Source organism: Neophocaena asiaeorientalis, unplaced genomic scaffold (genome assembly GCF_003031525.2).
Source record: "Neophocaena asiaeorientalis asiaeorientalis breed wild unplaced genomic scaffold, Neophocaena_asiaeorientalis_V1.1 scaffold308, whole genome shotgun sequence".
NCBI lineage: Eukaryota > Metazoa > Chordata > Mammalia > Artiodactyla > Phocoenidae > Neophocaena > Neophocaena asiaeorientalis.
The window spans coordinates 280,497-306,318 of NW_020172768.1; the positions used below are offsets into that span (position 1 = coordinate 280,497).

General features: G+C 43.6%; 2 protein-coding genes across 5 annotated transcripts in view; both read left to right on the plus strand.

Moving 5' to 3' along the window:
• Positions 1 to 24,950, plus strand: part of UBASH3B (ubiquitin associated and SH3 domain containing B) — a 145,052-nt gene extending 120,102 nt beyond the window's left edge. For 2 of the 4 annotated variants that reach the window (XM_024740702.1, XM_024740701.1), the window contains exons 7-14: positions 2,424 to 2,556; positions 3,990 to 4,110; positions 4,732 to 4,854; positions 5,917 to 6,009; positions 7,251 to 7,395; positions 13,317 to 13,423; positions 14,866 to 14,975; positions 16,176 to 20,839. In XM_024740702.1, the coding sequence (XP_024596470.1) occupies positions 2,424 to 2,556; positions 3,990 to 4,110; positions 4,732 to 4,854; positions 5,917 to 6,009; positions 7,251 to 7,395; positions 13,317 to 13,423; positions 14,866 to 14,975; positions 16,176 to 16,313 (970 nt within the window). In that variant the 3' untranslated portion in view covers positions 16,314 to 20,839. Of the gene's footprint in view, positions 1 to 2,423; positions 2,557 to 3,989; positions 4,111 to 4,731; positions 4,855 to 5,916; positions 6,010 to 7,250; positions 7,396 to 13,316; positions 13,424 to 14,865; positions 14,976 to 16,175; positions 20,840 to 22,417; positions 22,459 to 24,735; positions 24,793 to 24,907 lie in introns of those variants that run through there. The other 2 variants (XR_003002653.1, XR_003002654.1) reach the window with 2 other exon arrangements.
• The window catches only part of CRTAM (cytotoxic and regulatory T cell molecule), a 33,212-nt gene continuing 32,312 nt past the window's right edge, over positions 24,923 to 25,822 (plus strand). The window contains exon 1 of the mRNA XM_024740703.1: positions 24,923 to 24,989. The gene's annotated coding sequence lies outside the window, so the exon portion shown is untranslated. The remainder of the gene's footprint in view (positions 24,990 to 25,822) is intronic.

Genomic DNA, 25,822 nt, shown 5'->3' on the forward strand with positions numbered 1-25,822 from the left:
CCTGGTTCCCAGGGAGGTCTGTGTGTCATCTCCCTTTATTTTGAGAGATTACTAGTGATGTTACTTCCCTGGGAACCATGTCTGAAATTTCAGTGTCAGCTGCCACAGCCAACCCGGCTGAGAGTGGGGGAAATACTAGTATACTAGGTGTTTGTTAGGACACTGTAATTAAGAATTTGAGTTTTTACTGCAGTAGTCTTAGATTCAAATCCTGACTCTCCCACTCACCAGCTGTGTGACCTTGGCCAACTAACATGACGTCTCTGAGCCTCAGTTTGCTAATCTATGAAATGGAGATAATAATTGCCTTTCCCGTAGAGGCGTGTGTGAACACTGCTGTAAAGAACTTAGCTTTATGTGGATCAGGGCCGTGTATAAAACAGCACTGAATCTACAAGCGCCATTAGCTTTATGGTTATTTTCTTTTTCTAACTTGTCTTTTCTAGTCCTCTCTTACATGCTTGTCAAATCAAATGTCTCTTCCACAAAAGCGATCCTAGAGAAGAACTGCACGTTCCTAATTAACCCCAGAAGTGGAAATGACTCAGCGAGGCAGAGCCCAGCTGCTGTAAGACAGCCTTGTTTCGCCCCTAACGACAGGTAGCCTGGGGGAGGGAGAGCCACGGGGTCCTCAAGCATGACGCAGCCGACTTGATGGGAAGTTGCAGAGGGGATTCAAGCAACCAACAAGTAGGGACTTGGGGTCAGCAGCCCTTCACAACTCTTCCTCCCCTGTCCTCAGTTTTCCGAGTCCCTCCTAAGGAAATATTTTCCTACCACCCTTATTAGAGCACCCTGCCGGGTTCTGAGTACCTCCAGATATGTATCAGTTGGTGAAAGACCCACCATGTCTTCTAAATTGGGGTAGGCTGGCCGGTCCTTCTCGGCCGACACACAGCCCTGATGTGTCCTAGGGAGGTGCCAGTGTCTCTCCGATGCTTGAGAAGATGTTCCGGGCGTCAGGTGCAGCTTTCTCCCTACTCTGCACTCAATGTGACTATTGTCTTACTGGAACTGACAGCCCCAAACTGCCTCAGTGAGTCGGGGGCTTTGATGACAGTGACAGTTGAGAAGAGAAGGAGGCTGGCAGTCTCGCTGCCGGCTGAGCTGAAGGAGAGAGAGAAGGGATTCTAGCAGTGTCTTCACAGCTGTAATAAAGTAAAGAAATTAGGGAACATGTACAAGTAAGATGTCAGGATGATTCCATATATCCAGACATCTCAGGCGCTGAAGCTTTGATGAATCACAGTGAAACTGAATTTTCTTTAACTGTGTGATGTTTGGGAGGGTCTCAGTTTAAAATAAAGGAAAACAACCAGCCTGGCAGACTGTGTGAATGGCACAAGATTTCCTTAGAAATAACCCCAAAATATTAAAAACTAAAAACATAACCATAAAGCTAATGGCTATTTTAGATTCAGTGCTCTTTTATACATATGGAACTTTACCCTATTTGTAAAGAAGCAAGAAATCTAAAATTTAAATGCTCTCCCTTGACGCTGCCCAGTGATGTCTGTTGGATTTGCCTAACAACCATATTTGAATTGCAGTGTTTATTAGATAAAGCTTTTTGGAGGCCTTACTGATCAAAATAATTTAAACACAGCGTGATTTGCTGCCTGTCTTTCAGCAAGACCTCTTTTGGGGCTTCTGTAGTTACAGTGTTACATCCAGAAATGAGAGCTCTTGGCTCAAAGCTCTACACATCTGGTGAGAATGGTCTCCTCTGGAAAAATGCTGTATTTAATCATCTTGTTGGAGGTATGATTGAGATGGGGGAGGGGTTTGGACACTGAAGGAGGTAGAGTCGGGGGTAATGGGCAGAGGTTTCCTTGACCATTAGGAGCCACAGGCCAAGTGGTAGAGACGGTCAAAATCCTCCCTCTTATTTGTCAGTTCGGATGGAAATCACCATGGAAAAGATTAAAGGCGACAGGAATTGTTTATTTCTTGGAGCCAGAAAAAGAGCTGGAGACAATGGTACGAAATTGATAGCTCATTATTCTGCAGCATGCTTTGGGTGCCAGCCACGCCTGTGGCATCCTAATAAGCACAGAATCACAGGCCCCATCCCCGCCCACAGGGATGAGCGCATCTGTTCCAAGTCCAGAAATCCACCTACCACTAATTTATTAACTGCAAGACTTCAGTGTAAAACAGGATGTTCCGTATAAAAAGATCAAATCGCTCTGTCGTACACTTGAAACTAATACGATATTGTTAGTTAATTATACTTCAATAAGCAATTTTTTAAAAAGATGTTCCTCTGCAGGCATGGGATGCCCCCTGCTCGGCTTTCCCAGCCATTGCACCGCCCCAGGGAGTGTTTCCTACTCATTCCCACAGTCCCGTTGAGCCCGGGGGTGAAGTGCTGATGACTTCTGGCCAAAGCAGTTAACGTCTTCCTTGTCTTCCCTCTGCAGTTCTTACTCGATCTTAAATACGTCACCTTCCAACGCGCTCTCATTTGGGGATGGCATCCTGGAGAGGCGGCAGTATGAGGACCAGGGCCTGGGGGATGCGACGCCCCTGACCGTCATCTGCCAGCCCACCCAGGTAAGGTTGACTGTCAGGGCCGCCTCCTCATCTCTGCTCAAGGATTCATGAGCACCTTTTTACTAAGGATGAGACCTTGCCCTTGCTGCCCCCAAAGGGTTACCTATCTCTCAGGGCACAAGAGCCTAAAAGATATATAAAAATTTAAGGCTTTGGAAGAGTCAGATGGGTGGTGCTGACAATGACTGCCAGCCTCTGGGTCTAGGCTGGTAAGGAAGGCTGCTCTGCAGAGAGGACGGTATGTTATCTGTAAAGTAGTAACGCGGTTGAGCCTTGAACAACGCGGGGGTTAGGAATGCCGACCCTCCATGCTCCGTACAGTGGAACATCCACTTGCAACTTACAACTGGCCTTCCGTCTACCCGGTTTGCTTCCTACATATCCACGGGTCTGCATCCTCAGGTCCAACACACGGCAGATTTTCTTGTAGTGTTTACTTTTGGGGAAAAATCTGTGTATTAGTTGGACCTGCATGGTTCAAACCCAAGTTGTTCAAGGGTCAGCTGTATCTAATCTATTTTACAGGTCATTGTGAAGATTAAAGGAGATAAGGATACGGTTCTTAGCACAGTTCCTGGCACATAGTGAACGCTCAGTGTATGTCCGATATATGCCAGAAAGGGTACAGAATGGAGGAGTTTGTAAAGTGTATGTACTGTATTGGCAAATGTGAAGCCAGTAGGAGCTGGCAGCCCTGAGGAAGCTGGGAACAGCTGACTCCATCAGAAAGAAGGAACGTAGAAACATCTGTAAGGATCCACGCAGTAGTTACACAAACCAGAGCCGTTTGGACAAGCCTTTGACTAGACTTGCCGATTTCATCACCCAGAGGTAGCAACTACCCTCCCCGAACCACTTCTGGGAACACCGTCTTGCGTGCAGCGAGACCACAGAGCCTAACCTGCGATTAGAATGGGCAGAGCGGGACCTCCTGGCCGGAGTAGCCTTCGGACCACCACACGGTGGAGATGCGGCAGATGTATTTGTGGTAATAAAAGTCCTCGCTCCCTGAAGAAGTTGATGGAGCGTCTCGTTAGGGGAAGAAGCTGTCCCGCTACATGGCCGTCTCTCCATCCTGGCTAGTTTTGCCTGTGAGCTGTAACTCAGGTGGTCTTCGTGTCTCCGTATTGGCCAGATACGAATCCTACCAACAGCAGCAGCAGTAACAATAAAGCCATTTTCATAGCCCTTCTTATTTTGCAAAGCACCTGCAGTGCATCTCATCTGAGCCTCGAAATAACTTGCGAGGTCAGTACATGAGGCTTACCACCCCCATCTTATAGACAGGCCAACCTAAATCCGAGGCAGTTAAGGGGCTTATCCCACTCGAACATTAGTGAAACTTGTTCTAGAGCGCAGCTCACCTGACACCCAGCTAGCTCTGAGACGTGTCTATGTGTGTGTCCCCACTTACAGCCTTTCTTTCTCTGCAGCCTCTGAGGATCAGCGGCCAGCCTGGCCCTCAGAAGAGATGCCTCTTTGTGTGTCGGCACGGTGAGAGGATGGATGTTGTTTTTGGGAAGTACTGGCTATCCCAGTGCTTCGACGCCAAAGGTCAGTAATTGGTGGGCCTGTTCAGCATTGGCATACCTATCACGGCCTCTAGGGGGCAGAGTCAAGCTACTTTTATCTAGATGGAGTCATTTATGAAATGCCTGTCATCTGTTACATTGTAAGTCCTTCCGGATTGTCTGGAGTGTTAGGGGAGAGAGAAGTGTTCTTACCCCCATTCTATAAACTGGGACACCATGGACCAAAAAAGGCAGATGTCTTGCCCCACAGCCACATGGCAAAGTCAGAGGCAGAGACAGGTGTCTTGATTCCATGACCAGACCTCCCTCTAGTAAGTCACCCTGGCTCATTTTGGTTCCATTTTCATTTGGGTGGCATGTTTAAGATAGGGAGGCTTGCACCTCAGAGAATCCTACCTGCTTTAGAGTGTCTGGTTGTTACTTTCCCTTAAAAACTATCTCTTGTCACTTTCGTCAGCGGAATGGAAGCGTGGATCCCAGGACACAGTACTAAAGGAGGAGGTCAGCTTCAATATTTTCTAGAGAGCTCAGTTCAGTCTCTGTGGCCAAAAAGGAATGGAAGTGGAGGGGCTGGCAGGACCAGCAGTGGAAGCCCTAAGGAGATAGGAAGCTCATGTCGCCTTGGCCTGACTTCTCTTTCCAGGTCGCTACGTACGCACTAACCTGAACATGCCTCATAGCTTACCTCAGCGGAGTGGCGGTTTCCGAGATTACGAGAAAGATGCTCCAATCACTGTTTTCGGATGTATGCAGGCAAGACTCGTGGGTAAGTGTCCTGGAGTGATCACACAGCCTTTCCTGGCTACTTCTTCCAAAGACTGGCTCCAGTGGGTATGCCAGAATGCTGCCTAGGGTTTTCCTACAAGTACTATATTTCGTCAATTCAAAAGGGATTTATTATGTAACCATTAGGTCCAGGGCACTGGGTTGGTTTGCCAAAGTGAACAAGGTGTGATCGCTATCAAGGGGCAGATGGTCCAGTGATGGGGCAAGGTCAGGCTTGGTGCGGCCGACAGGTCAGCTTCTAGCGCAAGGATGAGAAGGCAACCCAGGAGTGGCTGAAAATATAGAGGCCAACCAGTCTCCAAGATGCTCAGTTCTTTGCAGGTCTAGGTCCATACCTGCCACACAGAGCCAGCAGCAGCCTGTGCTGTTCAATCATTTAACACACGTCAGTTGATCACTTACCTTGTGCAAGGCACCATGCTAGGTACTGGGGACCTAAGCGTGAATCCCCACCCTCGGCGAAGCTTGTAAGTGGATAAATAATATAGAGTATTCTCGTTACTCAAGAATAGAACTAGGTACAAAGTATCATGGGAGCACAAAAGAAGACATAAGAGGAGAATAGAGTAGAAGTTAGTAGGAAGGTGGGACAGCATCTCAGTGGGAGGATCAACATCAAGTCATAGACATGAGAAGCAGCGTCCACAGTGCAGAAAAAACAAGCCGTCTTGTTTCTAGAGCATCAGCTGTGACCAGGGCGGGAGACAAGGCTGGCGGGATGGAGACAGACAAGTTCATGGAAGACTTTGACCGCCCCGTTAAGGCATTTAGACTTTATCCATGAGAGAAAAACGGGCATTTTACTGCTTGTTAGGACCAGAGAGACAGAAAGAAAATAGACAAGAAGGCTGTATCCCTTGGTCTTTCACAGAAACACTGGTCAGGAGAGTTGTTGAAAATGAGATTGAAACTGCTGGCGCTATGTGAGCGCCCACCTGGAAAGAGAGGTTTGCCGGGTCTGTCTGGCACCCTCTCCAACACTGAGAGTCAAGTTGAGGCTTCGTAAATCATCGGATGGATTCTTCTCTGGTTTCCTTCGCAGGTGAAGCCTTATTAGAGAGTAACACCATCATTGACCACGTCTACTGCTCCCCGTCCCTGCGCTGTGTCCAGACTGCGTACAACATCTTGAAAGGTGAGACTGGATAAAGGTCAGCTAGCCCATCCCTCCGTCTCCAGGCAACCTGACACAAATTATCCTACTCAGGGGACATTAGCCAGTTGAAAGCTTTGAATTTGAAATGTTTAGCAATGATTCTTTCTTTTGGAAGATGACTTTGCAAAAGTCCCCAAATCATACTCTGGCAGCAGAAGTGAGATCAAGAGAATATACACATCATGTTTTTCTTGAAAATGTAAAGCTCTCTTCGATGAATTAGAGGCTTGTAAAATATTGTTCTCTGGCAGTAATTTAGAGCCTACAGAGCGTGATCCTTTTTTGTCTTGTTTTTTTCTTTGTTTCCTCCCACTCTGCTCTGTTTGCCTCTTTACAGCAGGGAACGGTGCTCCTAGGTGTCTGTAAATCTTAATCACCCTTGTTTCTTTAGTTACTTGGAATGAGTTCAAACGTACCATTGTTATAAAGATATTCAGCTTTTACCCTAAAATCCGTGGAAGCTTGTGTTACAGGAATCTCCATTCTCATTTCACTGGAAGGAAAACTAGAAGGAACAGGGTTGACTGTTTACTTATGCCAAACAAACAAGCCAGAAAAAGCTGAGTCAACAAGGAAATTACACTGCGTTTGAGACTTCTGTTCATTAACCTTAAGTAAGCCAGAATGCGTCTATTATTCAAACGCATTATCTATCACATTTGCAAGGAAAAACTGGGCTAAATGCAATACAAAGAGTTAAACAGGGACAGTTCCCACTCTGAGGACAATTACACAATCACAAAACACAGGACTTGTGCACTGGCATTGGTAAATATTCAACACTGGATTTTCTAGTAGAGAAAATGAACAATCTCTATGATACGCAAATATAACGTAAGCGCTTGTAAAATAGTGGACGCTAAGAATTTCTGAAGTTTCTTGGTAAGAACATTTTGGAACTTACTTTAGAAAGAGGAATTATAGTAGCCACAGAACTGTAATAAATTATATGGATAATGACTTTTTCTTTAATCAGATAGCATTTAAAGCCAGCATACATCCTGGTGATGGGGCCAGAATAAACTCACGTGCTTATAACACAAAAATTAAAAACTCTTGTCCAAACCTGCATATTTTACTTCCTTAAGCTACATATAGCATCTGCTAGGAAAGAGAATAGAAGGTTTATGAGCATTTTTGTAACAATTTGGCCTCTAATTTACTTTTCTACTGAGAACATAGTAATACTCCCTTCATCTTCATTTTATTTTCCCTCTAAGGTTTACAACAAGAAAATCACTTGAAGATCCGCGTAGAGCCTGGTTTATTTGAGTGGACAAAATGGGTTGCTGGGAACACACTACCTGCGTGGATACCTCCATCAGAGTTAGCTGCAGCCAACCTGAGTGTTGATACAACCTACAGGTAACCCTCTGAAAGCGCTGTTTCCTGAGGCCAATGTGGAAGTACTCTTCTCCACCAGGCCAGGCTAATTAAGGAGATGAAGGACCAGATGTAGCCCACAGCCAGTTGTCCATATTGCTGGAAGTCACGCTATGATTTAAAAAAAAAAACAAAAAAAACTGGAGAAAGCCAGCATTCCCTTGTATTGGGCATCGGTGTGGAGTATGTCTCCCGTCACATGCACTAGGGCTTTCTGACTTTACTACATTGATTTCAGTGAATAATAAAACCACTTCGCGTGCCAGGAGCACACACCAGCTAATGATAAAGCAGTTCAGAAGCCTGTTGGGAAATAAGGGAAGTGACGGTGTCTTGCCTTGGATTGTCGCTTTCGATTTTTCAAAGCATTTTTAATTATCTTCATTCATTATTGCTATAACCCCAGGATGGAGGCAAAGCCACTTACATCTGTGAGAGAGTTCTGTGGGCTGCCAAAAGTTATACACGTAGTGGACATCTCTGACAATAATAATAACTAACCTCGATTGATCATTTTCTGTGTGCCAAACACTGTGTAACCTGCTTTACAGTAGTCCTTTGCTTTTTCCATTAGACTGTTATTAGAAAGAAGTGTTTGTAGATTGTAACATACTTATATTAACCATCAAAAATCCACTCGGGCTTCTTACTGACGTGATAAAAAGAATGCTTTTTGTGTTCTTTACAGCAATATTTATTTTAAATATTTTTAGTAAGCAATGATATTTTCCTCTCTAACCCCTGTATTTGGTTTAAATATTTTTGTTAGTTGTTCCTGTTAAGTGTTTAAAATACATCTGGTTATCTTGTCAGTGTGCGATAAAGTTTTAGGTTGAGCGTTAAAAAAAAAAAAAAAAAAAAAACCCCCCCAAAAAAAAGGCCAAAAGATTTGACAAGATATTTTACAGAAGATGGTATATGAATGGCAGTAAACACATGAGAAGGTGCTCAACATCTCTAGACAGACATTCGTAAAATGTCTTTGAAGGACAGATATTCACAACCATCACGGTGGGGAACTAAATGCATGTCTTAAAACAGAGTTTGGAACGAGTGACCAGTATAAGCAAAACTTTCTTCCTTGTGCTATCCCTTGACCTTTCATTTCAAATACCTACCCAAACCTCAAATGAACCAATGTGAGTTTCTGGCTAAGGTAGGAGAGAATATCTTTTCTTCCATACTAAGTTTTGGCTCTGCAAATAAGACCTCAGATAACCCCATTAATTAATTAACGTATGCTACTTCTTGCCTTAAAGGGATGAGCATTCCTCAAAAATAAGATTAAATCAGTCAGATCCTCTACTGAAATAATTCACATTTTGTCCTATCTATCTACTCGATGGCCACTGTTTTTCTGTTGCTTGGGAAGCAGCAATAAATGATTGTCCCCATGCCAACAGCCATCATCCCTCTGCCCTGGAGAGAGAACAAGTTACTGCCAACGTTGGTAAAATGACTTTCCTCACCTACCACCCAGCCCCACCCAGGCCAGCTAGCCTTCGGATCCCCCTTTAAGTGCATCCTGCAATTCTTCCCAAGCTATTTACACAGGTCCCCAGAATCGTTCTACCTGAGCCCTTCAATGCGCACACAGACACATACCCCACCAGTAGTACGAACAGAAGGATGAACGCCAGGAACCTGGGGGTCAGGACACGGTTCATATTCCAGATTTCCTTTTCCTCTACAAAAAATCAAAGTTGTGTTCAACCGCTTTGTGTTGGGGCTTGGGGTGGTGGTGAGATTAAGCCTCTAATTCTATAAATCAGTCGTGAAATTCACCCGTCAAGCATGTGAGAGGCACAGCCCCTAGAGTCAGACTCACTCTGAAATTCATTCTGTCAAGTGAGCAGGGCTTCTGAAGCAGGTAGTGGTGCCCAAATGATTGACTGAAGAAACATGGTGATGTGCGGAGGGGCAAGAACCGACAGGCAGGGTATTATAAGCCAAGCAAGCACTGCTCATAGATCCCTCCCTGTCGCCTTGAACAGGAGGGAGGAGCGGCTGGAAGGTGGATTTAGGCTGGTGACCAATATCCAAGTGTCAGCCACGGGCAGCAAGACCCATCCTGGGGGCTGGGTGTAGAAAGCAGCCCCAGGGGAGCTAGGCGGGAAGGAGCAAGACAGAAAAAACAAAATACACACCAGCTGCGTGAGGCTTCGGAACAGGACCCTGACTGGGGCAGGCAGGGAAAAGGGGATGGGGAGCCATGGATCTGGAGTATTAGAGAGACAACAAATCAAACTTTGGTGTGGGACTCGGGGCAGAAGCCTGCTCTATAGTCTGGACCGAGGAGCGTATACACGGGAGAATACTATCCCAAGGGTACTACCTGTGTACCCAGAGCTCTGGGTGCCAGGTCTAGCTGGTGGTTGGAGGCCCACCTGAGTCCCAGAATAGTACAGGGGTCCTGTCAGAAGCGGGATGCTGCCGACAAGAGTGAGAAAGCTTTGACTGTCCCATCCCCTTCAGGGCTCGTTCAAACATGGAAGCCATTCATAGGTTCCACTTCAAGGCAAGAACTGATGAGGAGGAACTGGATTCTGGCGTCTACCAACTCTCCACTTCCGCAAATCTTGTACATTATAGCGTGGTTTCACCCCTGCCGTGACTCCCTGAACCAAAGAGGCCTTTTGTCACAGTGTGTATGTGTGTGTGTTGGGGGAGGGGTCCTGGGAAACCAGGTGATGTAAATGGTAATGGAACTGGATGAGAAGTAGGGATGGGAAGAAAGGGTTTGCTCCAGAACAAGGAGGCACATCCCTAACGAGTGGGGAATTCATGTTTCTCCCTGTCACCCAGGGTGTTGTAAGATTCAGAAGGTGGTTTTCTAGGAGAAATAGTATGCTTGCAGAGAGAATGTTATTTAGATGAAGGCAAGTTACCTTCAGATGGAAGAGCATCCTTCCTCTCCAGACAGTAAACCCAAGTGCACAGGAGGGCAGCTTTGAGGAGGGCACTATCAGAAGCCATCCAGGGTGAAGGATAACTTGATAGGTATTAATCTCAGACACAGGTTCAAATCCGGGCTCTAAGAGTCGCTAATGATGTAAGCAAAGGCAAGTCAGCCGTAGGCCTTTCTAAGCCCTAGTTTTGTCATCCATAAACTCAGAATTTGCAAAAGGGTTGCCAGGTGGGCTATGTTCAAAGAACGCAAGTAGAGCGCTTTGCGCAGAGCCTGACACACGGGAACCTCTCAGTAGATCTTAGCAGCAGCAGCGATGTATTCTGATGCAAATGCCGTGAGAATTCACTTTGAGAACTCGCTAGCGCCTCCATGCACTAAATACCAACAGTGAAAGACAAAATAAGAAAATATGACACAGTTGTACTCGAAAACAAGGTAAACACCTCATAGACCAGAAAACTAAATAGCAAAGGAAGGTGGGAGACAGGAGTGACTGGGATTGAAGACATTCAGGGTCACCAGGATCGGAGGGCCCTGCTTTGACCATCGTCTTATATGCGTTTGTACATCGTGTCATAATTATCATTTACATCATTAGCTTACTCACCCCAACCACACACAGAGAGCTCCTCAAACATAGAAATTGGGTTTTCTTCATCTTTATGTTCCCTGGACTTCTCCAACTGCCAGGTATGTGGTCTGTGTTCAAACTAAGAAAGAAAAGGAAAGGCTGGTGAAGCGTTGTTAGCTCACAAGTCCAATGGACCTAATATCTCCTTTAAAAACCTATCCTTACAACTCCCCATTTCATTTTATGAGACCAGCATTACCCTGATACCAAAGCCGGATAAGAATACTACAAGAAAAGGGAACTACAGGCCAATATTCTCAACAGATATTAGCAAACCAAATTCAACAGCACATCAAGGGGATGATACACCATGATCAAGTGGGATTCATCCCTGGGTTGCAAGGATGGTGCAACATACAGAACTCAGTAAATGTGATACACCACATTAGTAGAAAAAAAGATGATAAAAATTATATGATCATCTCAGTAGATGCAGAAAAAGCATTTGACAATATACACCATCCTCTTCATGATAAAAATTGTTCAACAGATTGGGTATAGAAGGAACATATCTAAACATAATAAAGGCAATTTGTGGCAAGCCCACAGCTAACATCATACTCAATGGTGAAAGGCTGAAAGCTTTTCCTCTAAGATCAGGAACAAGACAAGCATGGCCACTCTCACCACTGCTATTCAACATAGTTCTGGAAGTTCTAGCCAGAGCAATTAGGCAAGATAAATAAAAGGCATCCAAATTGGAAGAGAAGAAGTGAAACTCTCTGTGTTTGCAGATGACGTGATCTTATATATAGGAAGTCCTAAAGACTCAGAAAATCCTAGAACTGTCAGAACTAATCAACAAATTCAGCAAAGTTGCAGGATATAAAATCAACATACAGAAGTCAGTTGTACACAAAAATAAACTCAAAACGGATCAAAGACCTAAATGTAAGGCCGGACACTATAAAACTCTTAGAGAAGAACATAGGCAGAACACTCTTTGACGTAAGTCACAGCAGGATCTTTTTTAAAATTTATTTTCTTATTCTTGGCTGTGTTGGGTCTTCGTTGCTGCGCGCGGGCTTTCTCTAGTTGCGGCGAGCGGGGCTACTCTTGGTTACGGTGCACGTGCTTCTCATTGCGGTGGCTTGTTGCAGAGCACGGGCTCTAGGCATACAGGCTTCAGTAGTTGCAAGATGCGGGCTCAGTAGTTGTGGCGCATGGGCTTAGTTGCTCCGTGGCATGTGGGATCTTCCTGGACCAGGGCTCGAACCCGTGTCCCCTGCATTGGCAGGTGGATTCTTAACCACTGCACCACCAGGGAAGCCCACATGTCTCCTTCTGAATTATGGTTTTCTCAGGGTATAGGCCCAGTAGTGGGATTGCTGGGTCATGTGGTAGTTCTATCGAGAAAAGGGATCCTTGTGCACTGCTGGTGGGAATGTAAACTGGTACAACCACTACGGAAACACTATGGAGGGTCCACAAAAAATTAAAAATAGAACTACCGTATGATCCAGCAATCCCACTTCTGGGGTATATCCAAAGGAAATGAAAACAAGATCTCAGAGAGATATCTCCACATAATATCACTTATATGTGGAATCTAAAAAAGCCAAGCTCAGAGAAACAGACAGTAGAGTAGCATGGACACCCATGGGACCGTGGGGAGGGGCAAATAGGGAGAGACTAGTCAAAGGGCTACAAACCTACAGTTAAAAGCTGAATACATTCTGGGGATCTAATGTACAGCATCGTGATTATAGTTAACAATACTGTGTTATATTCTTGAAAGTTGCTGAGAGAGTAAAGCTTCAATGTTCTCACCACCAAAAAGAAAATGTGACATAATGGAGGTGTTAGCTAAGACTATGGTGGTCATCATTTTGCAATGTATAAATGTATCAATACATTGTATATACCCTTAAACTTACACCATGTTATACATCAGTGAAATCCCAATAAAACTGGGGAAAGATTAAGTAAAACTTACCCTTACTGCTTATCATGTGCAAGCCTACTAGAGGCTTGGGAAATCTCTGGTGATTTAAATAGATGAAGAGATCTAACCTCTGCTTGGCTTCCTCTTATTTATGTGACCTGGGACTGACTGTCAGTAAAATTAGTCAAACTGCTATGAGATATCCTGCAAGGGAAGCCTGAACTGAATGTTTCTTTTCAGCCGGTCACTTTGACACCATGCACACATGGCCTTTATTTCTGTACATTCTGCATATTAGGACCCCACTTCTACATAGTTGAAATACCCTTCCCTGTGCCTCCATCCTTTCTAGGGAAATGGATAAACAGAAATATGGGAACTTTAGAAAGGTCTTGAACTAAAACTTAGAGTAATGTCAATTGCTTTGTCTTGGGATCAAAATGTTTTCGATGCCTTTGTTCATTTTTCTATTGCAGACCTCACATTCCAGTCGGCAAATTAGTGGTTTCAGAATCCTATGACACCTATATCAGTAGAAGTTTCCAAGTAACAAAGGAAATAATAAGTGAATGTAAAAGTAAAGGTAGGTATTATTTTGGACTCCATAGTTAAATCTGTGATCATTTTTCCACCATGGTTAATTGGCTATTCAAGATGGTTCAACGTGCTTTGACAAACTTGCTTAATTAGTAGGAAAGAAAAATATTTCCAGACTCTCTTAATAGATACTTTCATGTTAAATTTGTACTATTCTCTTGAGTACCTCAAATGGTAGATATTCCGTGGAAATACATCAGACTTAGTTACTCTATGAAATTACAGAATTCTGCATTTCAGCTATTTATCTTCCACTCTCTGAAGGAGGTTCCCTATTACAGTTTCCAGAAATTCTTTACCATAACACTGTTTTGCCTATAATTGGATCCAGGAGCATGGACACCTACACACAAACACACCGACACAAATACACCTACTGTCACTACTACCACCAACCGAGAGCAGCGTGCTATACGACTCAAGTCTGCCACTGAATTTTATAATCATTGAACTCAAATATTTAATGATGTGTAGGACTGTAATATTTGTAGTAAAAAGGGCAGGTTACAAGAGAGTCTGCACATTCCCATCCCCCACTAAAAGTTAAAATATTTATCTTCATAGAGCAAAGGCTGGATTTACATACACCAGAAAGTTAACAGTGGGTAGCCCTGGTCAACAGTATTGTGGATGGTTCCCGCCTTTCAGTTATCACTTGTAAGCCACTCACTTCATGACCACCCCTGTGGTACCACCCATCCCCACTGCAAAGAAACTCAGCATGTTCTATCAACCAGAAAGTCTCAAGTGCTCACAGCTCTACAATGGCAACATCAAAAGCTATAATATATTAGAAGTGATAGCAGAGAGCCCTGTAGACATAGAACAGTTTTGTACCTTGATTGAGGTGATGGTTCCCAAAAGCTCCACATGTGATAGACTTGGCTAAAGCTGGTGAAATCTGAATAGGCTATGTGGGGGATACCAGTGTTCACTTCCTAGTTTTGATAGTATACCTTAGGCAAGACGCTACCATCAGAGAGGCTGTGTGAAGGGTGCGTGGGACCTACCTAGTGTGTGTGTGTATAGTATATATTGCAAGATACATGTTGTATATATATGTATGTATATGTGTATATGTATATACATATTATATAATATGTGTATACAGTATATATAAAATATACACACGTATATCTAATATGTAAAATATGTATTTGTTACCTCCTGTGAATCTAATTACTTTAAGATTGAAAGTAGGTTTGTTGTTGGGTTTTTCTGTTGTTTTTGTTTGTTTGTTTTTTGTTTTTAATGACATTAGGCTGCCTTAACAGTACAAAGCGTTTTCAAAATCTTGCTTTTGGCCGAATTGTCTCCTTCTCGAAAATGTTTGCCTCTCCCTGGAACACTTGGCTTCAGTACTTATTACAAGGCTTACATATGTCTTTATAGAAACAGTCTTTTCAGTCCTTGCTTTTTTGCCCCCAGGAAATAACATCCTGATTGTGGCCCACGCATCTTCCCTTGAAGCGTGTACCTGCCAACTTCAGGGCCTGTCACCTCAGAACTCCAAGGACTTTGTACAAATGGTCCGAAAGGTAATTCCTGCTTGCACTTCAGGGGCCTGTGGGGCCTCGGAGCTTCAGAATGGTTCAGTGCTGGCTGATAGCGAAGTTCTTTGGAGCTGGGAAGGTACATTTATTGGTTTATTCAACCAAGATGTATTGAATGGGGCTCTGTTTAAGGCGCTTTACCAGGCCTTGGGTAAGAGAAAAAGATGTGTTTGAGCTACTTCTAGCTTCTAAGAGCTAAAACTTAAGAAGTAGCTAAGAACCATGAGCACATTGTCTGGGTTTCCCTGTGGGACCATGGAACGGATACGGAGGAGGTTTGTGGGCCAAAACACAGCATCTGACAGCTCAGCTGGAAGAGAGGTCCTGGCGGATAGGCCAAAGGAAGCAGTGATTCAAAATGATGGGGCTGAAAGGCAAACCCAGGAACAAGGCAGCGAGACAGAAAACCCACCAGGCTGACCAACACATCTGGATTCTTCCTTCTCATGCCTGTGGAAGAGGTTTTCCCTTCAGCCACCCTCCCACATACACTTCCCTCCAGGCTGAGTTATATGCTTCCCGTAACTATCCCCAGAGAACCTGGTTCAAACTCGACGGCAATTCTTTTCTCACTTTTTTAAAAACTTACTTACGTGTCTGTCCTTCCCATTAGTCTATAAGCTGCTTGAGGGCAGAGATTTTTGTCTTGTTCACAAATGCAACTCTGGACACACACACAAATACGTTTTGAAATGCCATGCCTACTGAAGTTAGGAAGGGCACACAGCTTCAGCTCTGAATGTGTTAGATACACATGCCAAAAAATGAAAGAAAAAGCAGGATAAAACAAATTCTTAAAACTTGGTTCATCTTTCCCATTGTCCAAGTATAATTTCAGAAATGTTTGAGCTGCGTTTTCAGCTTGACTTGCAATTAGGAATGAACTCCTACCACCTTAGCTTTATACATGAGTTCCTTTTTTTCCTCCCGTGCTATATAGAAACCATGTATAAATAATTGCACTAGAAGCGCTCACCATTTAATGAATCCTTCCGAAGAATCCTCTTGCGTTGTAAATACTCTTCCTTCTAATTTATCAGTTCTATCCATTTCATTTTCAATATTTTGGAGGGGATGCTTGCCTACAAAGCCCTGATTCATTCCTTTGAGTTTTCCCTCGTCTAGGTAAAAGTTAAAGCACTCAACCTGTTTTCTATTTTCCCTTTCTTTACTATCTTACTTCAGATCCCCTACTTGGGGTTTTGTTCCTGTGAAGAATTAGGAGAAACTGGAATCTGGCAGCTGACAGACCCACCAATCCTCCCTCTTACCCATGGACCAACTGGGGGCTTCAACTGGAGAGAGACCCTGCTGCAAGAATAACCACACGAGTGAACAAGAAGAAAAGACTTGACTTGAGGAAGGCTTTGGGAGAAGTGTCTTTTTGTGTACTTAGTTACAGTGGGAAAGTCTACACCACATCCTAAGTGGACAGCTCAGAATAATTTAGCATATTTCCTTTCAGGCTTTAATGTTCTTAGGATGAGACCATGTCAAGGAGAGAAAGACTTGATTCAGGGGAAAAAAATTCATTCTCCCTGGACTCTTGCCTCGCTAACAAGGCTTTCAAGAATTGTCTTCCTATACAGGGGCACCTGCTACAGCAGAGGATGTTTCCTCCCTTCCACCTGTGCTAAGGAGCCTGGGTCCTCCCAAAGAGAGCTGCCAGCCCACTCTGAGGAAGGATGCAGGAGAATCCAGCTGGAGGGACACCAAGCTGCCAGTCCAGTGATGGGCTTTTCTTTTCTTTTTAACTCCATGTTCCAGTTAAAACCAAGCTGCAGAATTCTTTTAAGGTGATTAGAAAACATGCGGTTTCCCATCAGTTTCTACCCTCAGTATGACCCACACACACACTAGTGCTGCTGGCTCAGGCCATCTGCCAGAGGACTCTAACCTTCACCCTGGTACCACCACATCACATTTTCTCTAGAGAAAAGCTGACTACAGCTTTGTGCTACTGTCCTACCCCCTTGCTTCTATCTATCTGTGAAATGGGGAGACAGCATTTTTACTCTCCAAAAGCACTTTTGGATACTCAGGAGGAAGATACGATAAACGTGTGAAGTACTCGACTGTAGGAGCAGGGAAGCAACGAACTTGCCAGATATATCAAAGGAGTTACTCGCGTCACAGCTTAACGAGCCACAGGACTTCTGAATCACCGTGATTCTCTCGTCTTCGCCCCGAGAGTCTAGACCATGTTAGCTGGTTAAGGATGTTGACATTTTCAGATGTACGTGAAATACATCCTTTGAGTCAGCAAGAAGCTCATTCTTGTGCAATATGGACGTCGTTACAAACCATACCAAGGGTCAGGTCATTGTACGCTTACAGTACATGTCAACCACAACAGAACACCCACAAATGCATCAGTTACATCCAGAGATGTATTATGAAGTCAGGGAACTAACTTAAATGATGACAGTCACGACTGCACTGCTGCTGGTGCTGTCGTTTTTGTTTGTTTGTTTTGCTATGGTAATTTAAAAGAGGTAGGTAGGGCTACTTAAGGAAAGTTGGGAGAGCCACATCCTGTGGTATCTCGTCACACTTGCTTCCTGAATTAGGAGGGAGTTTATTTAAAAGAAAAACAAATGACAGTCAAGCGAAAACAGTTATCCATGTCTAGTTAATTGTGTGACTAGCTGACTGTTGACGGCAGCAGGCGATGGTCTGGCATGGTATAGTTCACTCTGTAGAATATATGTGCAAAATGAAATCTCAGCCATTTAAAGAGAACATTCATGTAAAACAAATCAGTATATAATGTAGCATTAAACAAGCTTCAAAACCCAAAGGAGAAAACATATGGGATATAAAAATAGATCTGTGCTCCTATTTGAAACTAGAATTTGATAGTCCTTGAAAAGAAGAGGAAGTGAAAGGATGCTGGCTATGTATGTTGATCTGCAAGAGGATTATTGTTGAGTTTTTTTAAGTCACTTAGAGAAATACGTCATGAATTTTATATTTTAAGAAATCTTGATTTCTTCCAGCATTGCACAAACATCGATCCAGCTTCTGGGTCTAGAAATGACTCTGTGCTGACACGATTGATTAATATAAAAGTTTTCATCTTAAACTGGGGGAAATACTCATATTAAAGGTTTTAAGAGAAAAGTCCCAGCATGGCCAATGCAGTGTCGCTGCCAGTCATTCTTTTATCTGTAATTAGGTGAATCCACTGTAATCAGTTCTATAATGTTTATTAGATTCTCCACAAATTTTCATGGACTTTCAATGCTCAGAATAAGGCTCGAACATTTCATATTCGATTTCCTTGAAAATTGTAGCAGTGTGTCCTGGACAGGGTCTGTACTCGTATAGAACAAAGTTCAGAACAGGTTATCCCTCTCTCCTTCTCCATGATCTTAAGCCTTTGATGACCTGATAGATTGGTTTAGCTGGGCTACGGTCCAGTGTCCTTAGTCCAATATGGACAAAGCCTTAGGCCATCATCTGTGTGAGCAAAGGGAGGCAAAGATCTGAAATAATCTTCTGGATAATTTAGGGTGGAAAACCTTGAGTCAAAGAGTTCATTCCTCTGCTTTATCCAGATTGTTGAGCAAGATGGCCTGAATTCTCATGAAATTCTCTTTTCACATTTACCTAATTAAAAAACGAAACTTGGACTCCAGTTGAGAAATTCTTTGGAAATTGTGTTGAATCTATGTGTAATAAAAGGAAGAGACAGCTGTATTCCGTGATTTCATATCCATTATTGCTATTACGACTCGAAGTTCAGGCTGGTTTCTTTTGAACTGAGGCTGATGCTTGTTAAATGTTTTGGGGGGCTAGGAGAAAGCAGGAAGGCAGAAGGGAGGGAGGGGGGCAAGGAAGCAAGGGAGAAAGGAAGGAAATGCCAGATTGGAAGGAGCAAATGGTTTCCTGTAGAGAGGAAATTTTTTTTTTTTTAATGTTGAAAGTTATCTGAAATAAACTGAGATAAAATTAACTAAAGGATTTAATCTGGGATTGAAAGTCCAAAACAGTCTGCTGCCTGCACAAGAGTACCACATCAACCCGCTAATGGCTCAGTATTATTCACAGATAGACTTTGGTTTCAGTGATGTTAAAATGCCACGTCTATTCCTTTGTGGACTAGAATAATTGGCACATTTTAATGCACAAGCTGGGGGTTTCATTTTCCCAGGCTCCCACTCCATCACTGCAATGGTAGCTGGGAGCTTATTGCCTCACCCCAGCAAGGAGTTCAGAATACAGTGTTTTCCATTACATTTAGATTCATAGAATCTGAATGGCTGATTAAATGGCCATCTGATGGCTGAAAGAGGGGGGGTATTTTTCACCCCGTATTGAAAGGCTTGGGGGAGTCTCTAGTTTTTATTTTAATTATACTTTAACCAAAGAATTCTTTTAAAGTAACCTTATATTTGAAAGACAGTTTTGCAAAAAATGAAAATAATAAAAAATATCTCCTGGAGTGATGTCAGTTTGGTAAATCATTGTTGATACTTTTCTTGCATTTTAGGCTGCTGTGGTCATTTTCCCGTCAGTGGAATTTGGAATGCCTATGGATTGTCATTCAGTTGTGCTTAGCATTACCATAAATGTATCTTTTCCACTCAACTAGCTGTGTTCGTATTAAATCAAGTCTCTTATTTCAATTACCTAGTGTCACTGGGGACTGACTGAAGAACTGCAGAGAGGTTCCTATCTCGTTGCCTTTGTAGAAAGGCGTGCCTGGGTGGTAAGGGAGGTATTCCTCGTAACCTAGGCACTCTGCCGCTCGGGTGTCTAATTCGAAAGCAGTGATGAATTGCTCTTTTGAATTTACTCTAAGTCACGCGTGTGTTGGAATACAGATGAGCCTCCTTTAACTTTCGTCACAACTGGCCCGTCTGCACCAGCTTCTCAGATAATGAGGCGCAGGGTTATTTGCATTTAAATTGTAGTCCTGCACACGTGTGAGAACTCAGAGACGCCAGTCTTGCTGCCTCGCCATGAGGGATGATATCGGGCGGAGGAGGGTAGGGAAGAGAGCGATTTAAGATCTCTTTTAGGTTAATATTCACTTTACTAAGGTGATGGGGGGATATTTTGTTAGGTGATGGCAGATGCTTTTCATGTTTAAACATAGGATTCACTTTGGATTTGCTTCTCTTTCGTACCGCAACATACTGAATTTTCCTAGGGAAGTGACTAGCTGTAACAGAAATTCAAGGGAAGGGGGAAGAATCGCCTCTAAATGCAGAGGAAATCACTTGATTTTTAAATACATATACTATTCTGTTCAGTGTGTGTAAGCTTAAAATGACGATGATGAATAGTCAAAACTTAATATACCATCAGTTCTTACAAATGGTTTAGACTGCACCATTTAGCTGCCATTACTCACACAGAAATCGGAATTTTTGCAGCTGCTCAACTACTCTTGGACTCTGTACAGGATACGTATGTATGTATAATGGGAAATATGTACTGGTTCTTTCGTTGATTGCCACGCAAGATTGGGAACACCATCCTGAAGCATTTTGGTTACACATAGACCATTTTAAACCTGCTGTTTGGGGAGGTGTATTGGTTTCTTTCTCATTTATAAGGCTATTGTGTCATTATTTTTCTATGTGATTCAGGCATATTTATTTGGTGAAAAGGGTTTGTAATTATAAAAGAGGAAACCACACCTAATTGTGTCGCCAAATTCCTTGTAAAGTACCTGTGGCATCTGTGCTTTTCCTGGCTGCGTGCTCTTCTCCATACAGCTCTGGCACCATTGTAATTAGTTCATTCCATTCCATGAGCAGCTCCATTTAAGTGGTTCCTAGATGATTTAATAAAGAGAAACTGTGTCCTCAGTCGATCCAGAGCGATCTCATATTACACTGAGTGGTCTCGACTCCTATCATGTCCTCAGACGTTGCTGTGGTCATTATTATTTCATAAATGTCCATTAAGAGTGGGATCCTTCCCTCAGAGGGGCACTTGCTGCTCAAGGAAATGAGAGGAGGCTCTGGCAGCACCGTGGGCCTCCGCTCCCTTCTGGTTGGGCATCTCTCTGAGCCCTCCTGGCTGGAGAGGTGAAAACCCACCCAGGAATGAAAGAGCGAGCTCCAAAACGCTTCCTCTGCCCCACATGCGAGGCTTCATCCCTTACCACTACCCACCCGGAGGAGGTGTACCAGGAATGATGCATAGAGAAAGAATTTGGGTCAGAGAGAGGACAATTCCAGTTCAGACTGGGTTCCACACTACTAAAAGCCATAGACCCCATTTCTGAAGTAATAATATGTTAAGCTAATAGGTTTTAAAATAAGCCATGTATGCAAATGTATACCGAGAACATGAACACAGATTTTCAGTGGCACAACTGGCTACTACCCTTGCAGTGTTTACTTACTGAGGAAACTTAACAGCTAATGCTCAGATCTGACAAAAGACCAAGCTGTGGTTAGCCTTGTGGCTGGTTCTCAGCTGTTCTGTGCTTGACAGTTTCCCAAGCTCATTTTGCCCTTTTGTGATATATGTACAGGCTGCCTGCACATCCAAAGAAAACGAATCATTGTGCTTTGGATCTGTTTAAGCTTAAATAAGCAAAAATGTTTGGTTTTTTTTTTTTTTTTTTTTTTTTTTTTTTTTTTTTTTTTTTTTTTTTGGAAAGTTGTTTGAGGACCAAAAAGCAGTTTTCCTTCGGAAGAAAGAGAATGTGTCATTTTGCCCAAAATAAACATGTAAAACCCAGATGGCTTGCTCCTGACCATGAAAGGATGCCAAAGTTTATGTAGCTTGCTGGTTGTCATTGTACTGATGGGACAATTCAGAAAGTCTTTGTATCATTGAAGAGGAACTTGATATTGTACCAGAGAGGAACCCCTAATTCCAGAGTCAGATAGAGCCATGTTCTGATCCTGGCTCAGCTACTTCCTAGATCCCTTAAACTCATCTCACCTGGAAAACTGGGCACATAATGATTCTTTATAGCATGCTTATGAGCATCAAATAGGATAATACAAAATACCTAATACTACATGCTAATAATAAAAAGATACTACATGCTGATAACTTAATCGCTTTTGCCAAGGCCAAGATAAAAGCACTCATCTAGCCATTCCTCTTGTCTATGGGGAATATCAGGGACAAGGAATAAAACAGCCTCATTCATACTGGTGTCACTTTACTATTTGCCCCATAATTTAGCTTCTGTGGTAAGAGAACGGTACAAGTTGGGGTGTTTGTTGAATTCTGTGATTTGTCTAAGAGGCTGCCCTAATGATTTTACCACCTTCCCCAAGTATAATTGTTTATAGTTTTAAAAGCACATTCTCATTTGATCCTCAAAACAAGTTTTCAAGGTAAGGAGATCAGGTATTATTAACTCGTATGAGAGAAATTAAGATACTAAGATTCTAAGTTTGTGGACTTATCCTTCATTCTACAACACTGATTGAATGCTACGTTCCTAGCAGGTGGCAGGTGGCGGTACAGCGGCAAATCAAAAAGCAAGGTCCCGGGGCTTCCCTGGTGGCGCAGTGGTTGGGAGTCCGCCTGCCAATGCAGGGGGCAGGGGACACGGGTTCGTGCCCCGGTCCGGGAAGATCCCACATGCCGCGGAGCGGCTGGGTCCGTGAGCCATGGCCGCTGAGCCTGCGCGTCCGGAGCCTGTGCTCCGCAACGGGAGAGGCCAAAACGGTGAGAGGCCCGCGTACCGCAAAAAAAAAAAAAACAAAAACAAGGTCCCTGCTTTCATGAATTTGGGAGATAGACAATGAATCCACAAGTAAACAAAATAATTACAGGTATTGATCCATGTTGTTTAGGAGGAAAATGGGTTATATGATAGTACATTTGGAAGGGATGCGGGGCAGGGGATGCTACTTGAGATGGGATGGCCAGCTTTGGTGTACCTGAGCAGTGGCAATGAAACCAGCAGTGGAGGCTTGAGTAGAAACTGGTTGTGGTGAAGAACTAAATGAGGAGGCTCCTGGGGAGACAGAATGAGTGCAAAAGCCCCCACGTGGGAAGGAGCTAAGGGTTAGAACAAAGGGGGTCAGCGGGCTAAACCTTCATGAGCATGGCAGGAAGTGGGGGGAAATGAGGCAGGAGAGGAAGGCAGATCCAGAAACACGGGGCCCCGTACACCAGGGCTCTGCAGAATCTGGCCTACAGCCCTGTGTTTGTCCAGCCCACAAGCTAAGGACGTTTTTACAATTTTAAATGGTCGAAAAACATCAAAAGAATATTGTGCAAAAAGATACAAGCACCCCTATGTTCATACTAGCACTATTCACAATAGCCAAAACATGGAAACAACCTAAATGTCCATCGACAGATGAGTGGATAAAGAGGATGTGGTGTACATATCTATATACAATGGAATACTACTCAGCCATAAATAAACAAAATATTGCCACTTGCAGCAACACGGACGCAACTAGAGATTATCATACTAAGTGACGTCACTCAAAGAGAAAGACAAACACCATATGGTATCACATATACGGAATCTAAAATACGGCACAAATGAACCTATCTACAAAACAGAAACAGACTCACAGACATAGAGGTCAGACTTGTGGTTGCCAAGGGAGAGGAGGGGAGGGAGAGGGATGGACTGGGAATTTGGGGTTGGTAGATGCAAACTATTACATTTAGAATGGATACACAATAAGGTCCTACTGTATAGCACAGGGAACTCGATCCAGTCTCCTGGGATAAACCATAATGGAAAAGAGTATTAAAAAAAGAATGTGTCAAAAAAAAAAAAAAAAAAGAATGTGTCTATATGTGTAAAACTGAGTCACTTTGCTGTACGGCAGAGCTTGTCACAGCACTGTAAATCAGCTATACTTCAATTTAAAAAAAAGATTATGTCAGGACACAACTCAATAATTATAGGAAATCCAAATTCCAGTCTCTATAATAAAGTTTCTTTTGTTTTTTTAAGTTTAGTTTTATAATTACAATAAAGTTTACTGGCACATGGCCACGCTCATTCACTGACATATTGCTTACGGCTGCTTCCTGCATACAAGGGCAGAGGTGATCACATACAAGAGGACACAAGACCCTCAAAGCCTGAACTATTTACTTCTTGGCGCTTTACCAAAAAAGTTTGCCGGCCTCTGTTGTGGACCACGGTGAAGCACTTGGATTTTGTTCTAAGCCCAGAGTCTAGCACAGAAACCATTCCTACTGTATAACAAATGAAGAGACTGGTAATGTCCAGTAGGTGGCAAAATGACAGCCAGCATTTAGTGAGGGCTTATCTCGTAAACCTCTTTAATCTTCTCAACAATGCTATTTTAAAGATACTATTGTTATTCCCAATTTACAAAAGAGGAAGCTGAGTCTTAGATTCTACAACCTGCCCAAAGTCACATGGCTGGATTTGTTGGAGCTAAGATCCCGGCCATGTCAGCCTGGTTCCAGAGCCTGGACAAACAGTTTGAAATATTTTTGAAAGAAATTTTAAGGAAAATATTGAAGAACCCTGAGGCACCTGGGGGATACATGGGTTCTTCAGAACACAGCTGGAAAACAATTGCTCTCATCCAACCCCCTCATTTGCACATGAAGACACCAAGGGAAGTCACTTGTCCTGGGAGATCTATGAGCTAAGATCTGAAGCTGGAGATCGCTTTTCTGCTGTACCTTCCCCCAAACCACAATTTCCTTCTGAAATCAGCTCTTACTTGAGTTCTGTTTTCAGAATGATCCATTTGGTTAGGTTGTAGGCAGAAGCCTTAAGAACAAAAGCTGAGCTGGCCCTTTCGTTTTCCAGGAACATCTCACCAGCTGTGGTTCCTGTGGGGACAAGATGCAGCCCCAGCTCCCTGAGGTCTGCAGATTTATGGAGGATCTTGGATGTGCCGCCGTGCTGGGCACGATGGGTAATGTGTTTGATTCATACCTCCCAGTCACCTTATGCTGTCATTATTCTTCCCATTTTACAGATGAGGACACTGATACCTAGAGACAATTATTCTTCTCCAGACGACAGGGCTGCTAGTGACAGGGCCCAGTGGACAAGTCCGGGTATGTCTGCCCCACCACCCCTTATTCATCCCGCTGAGCTCTGCTGCTCCTAGGAAGCCCTTTTCTCAATCAATAACTAGTTACAGAGGCTGCTGCTCTGGTTTGCAAACTCCCCAACCACTCTGTGTAAGTCGACAACAGTGCTCAGAGAATCCCGACAAGGTGTGAACTGGGCATCCTGCATCTGCTGGGAAATGCAGGCCAGGCCACCTCTGGCCCTGGCTTTGGGAAAGGTCACAGATTCTTCACAGGAGCCATGAAAGGTCAAGAAGAAAGTTTAGGCCCCTCGTGTAACTGCAACAAAAACCCCAGGGGCTTCTTTCTGCATGGGGAAATCCCCTATCCTTTCTGACCCTTAAAAGAGTCCATCTTTCACCTACTTGATAAATCTCCTTTTCAGAATTTTTTTTCTTCCTGACAACCTAGGTTGATCAGGGTGATGATGTTTATTTCTCTCAAATCTGTCCCAACACCACGACCCCATCAAATGCTACCTCCTATGAGTACGAAAACATACCATGGGGATTTCATGAAACCCAGACCAAAGTGACAAATGGGCTATCAGCTATGAGACCTCCCACATATAACGTGGTCAGTAGACACTCTTCCATGAGAAAATAGGTAGAAGGTCACTCCTTGGCCACTATGCTCTGACCTCACCTTTTCCCTCCACTTGCTAAGCAAGCACAAGCTGCTCCCTTCCTCTGCTGAGCCCGCTGTGGGCTGCAGGCTGAAGTGGGGGTGTTGAGAGGGGGAAGGACCATGAAAACCACAAAGACATGTCACTCAGAGCCTGCCTTGCAGCATTTCCCCCACGGACCATTTGTCCTTTC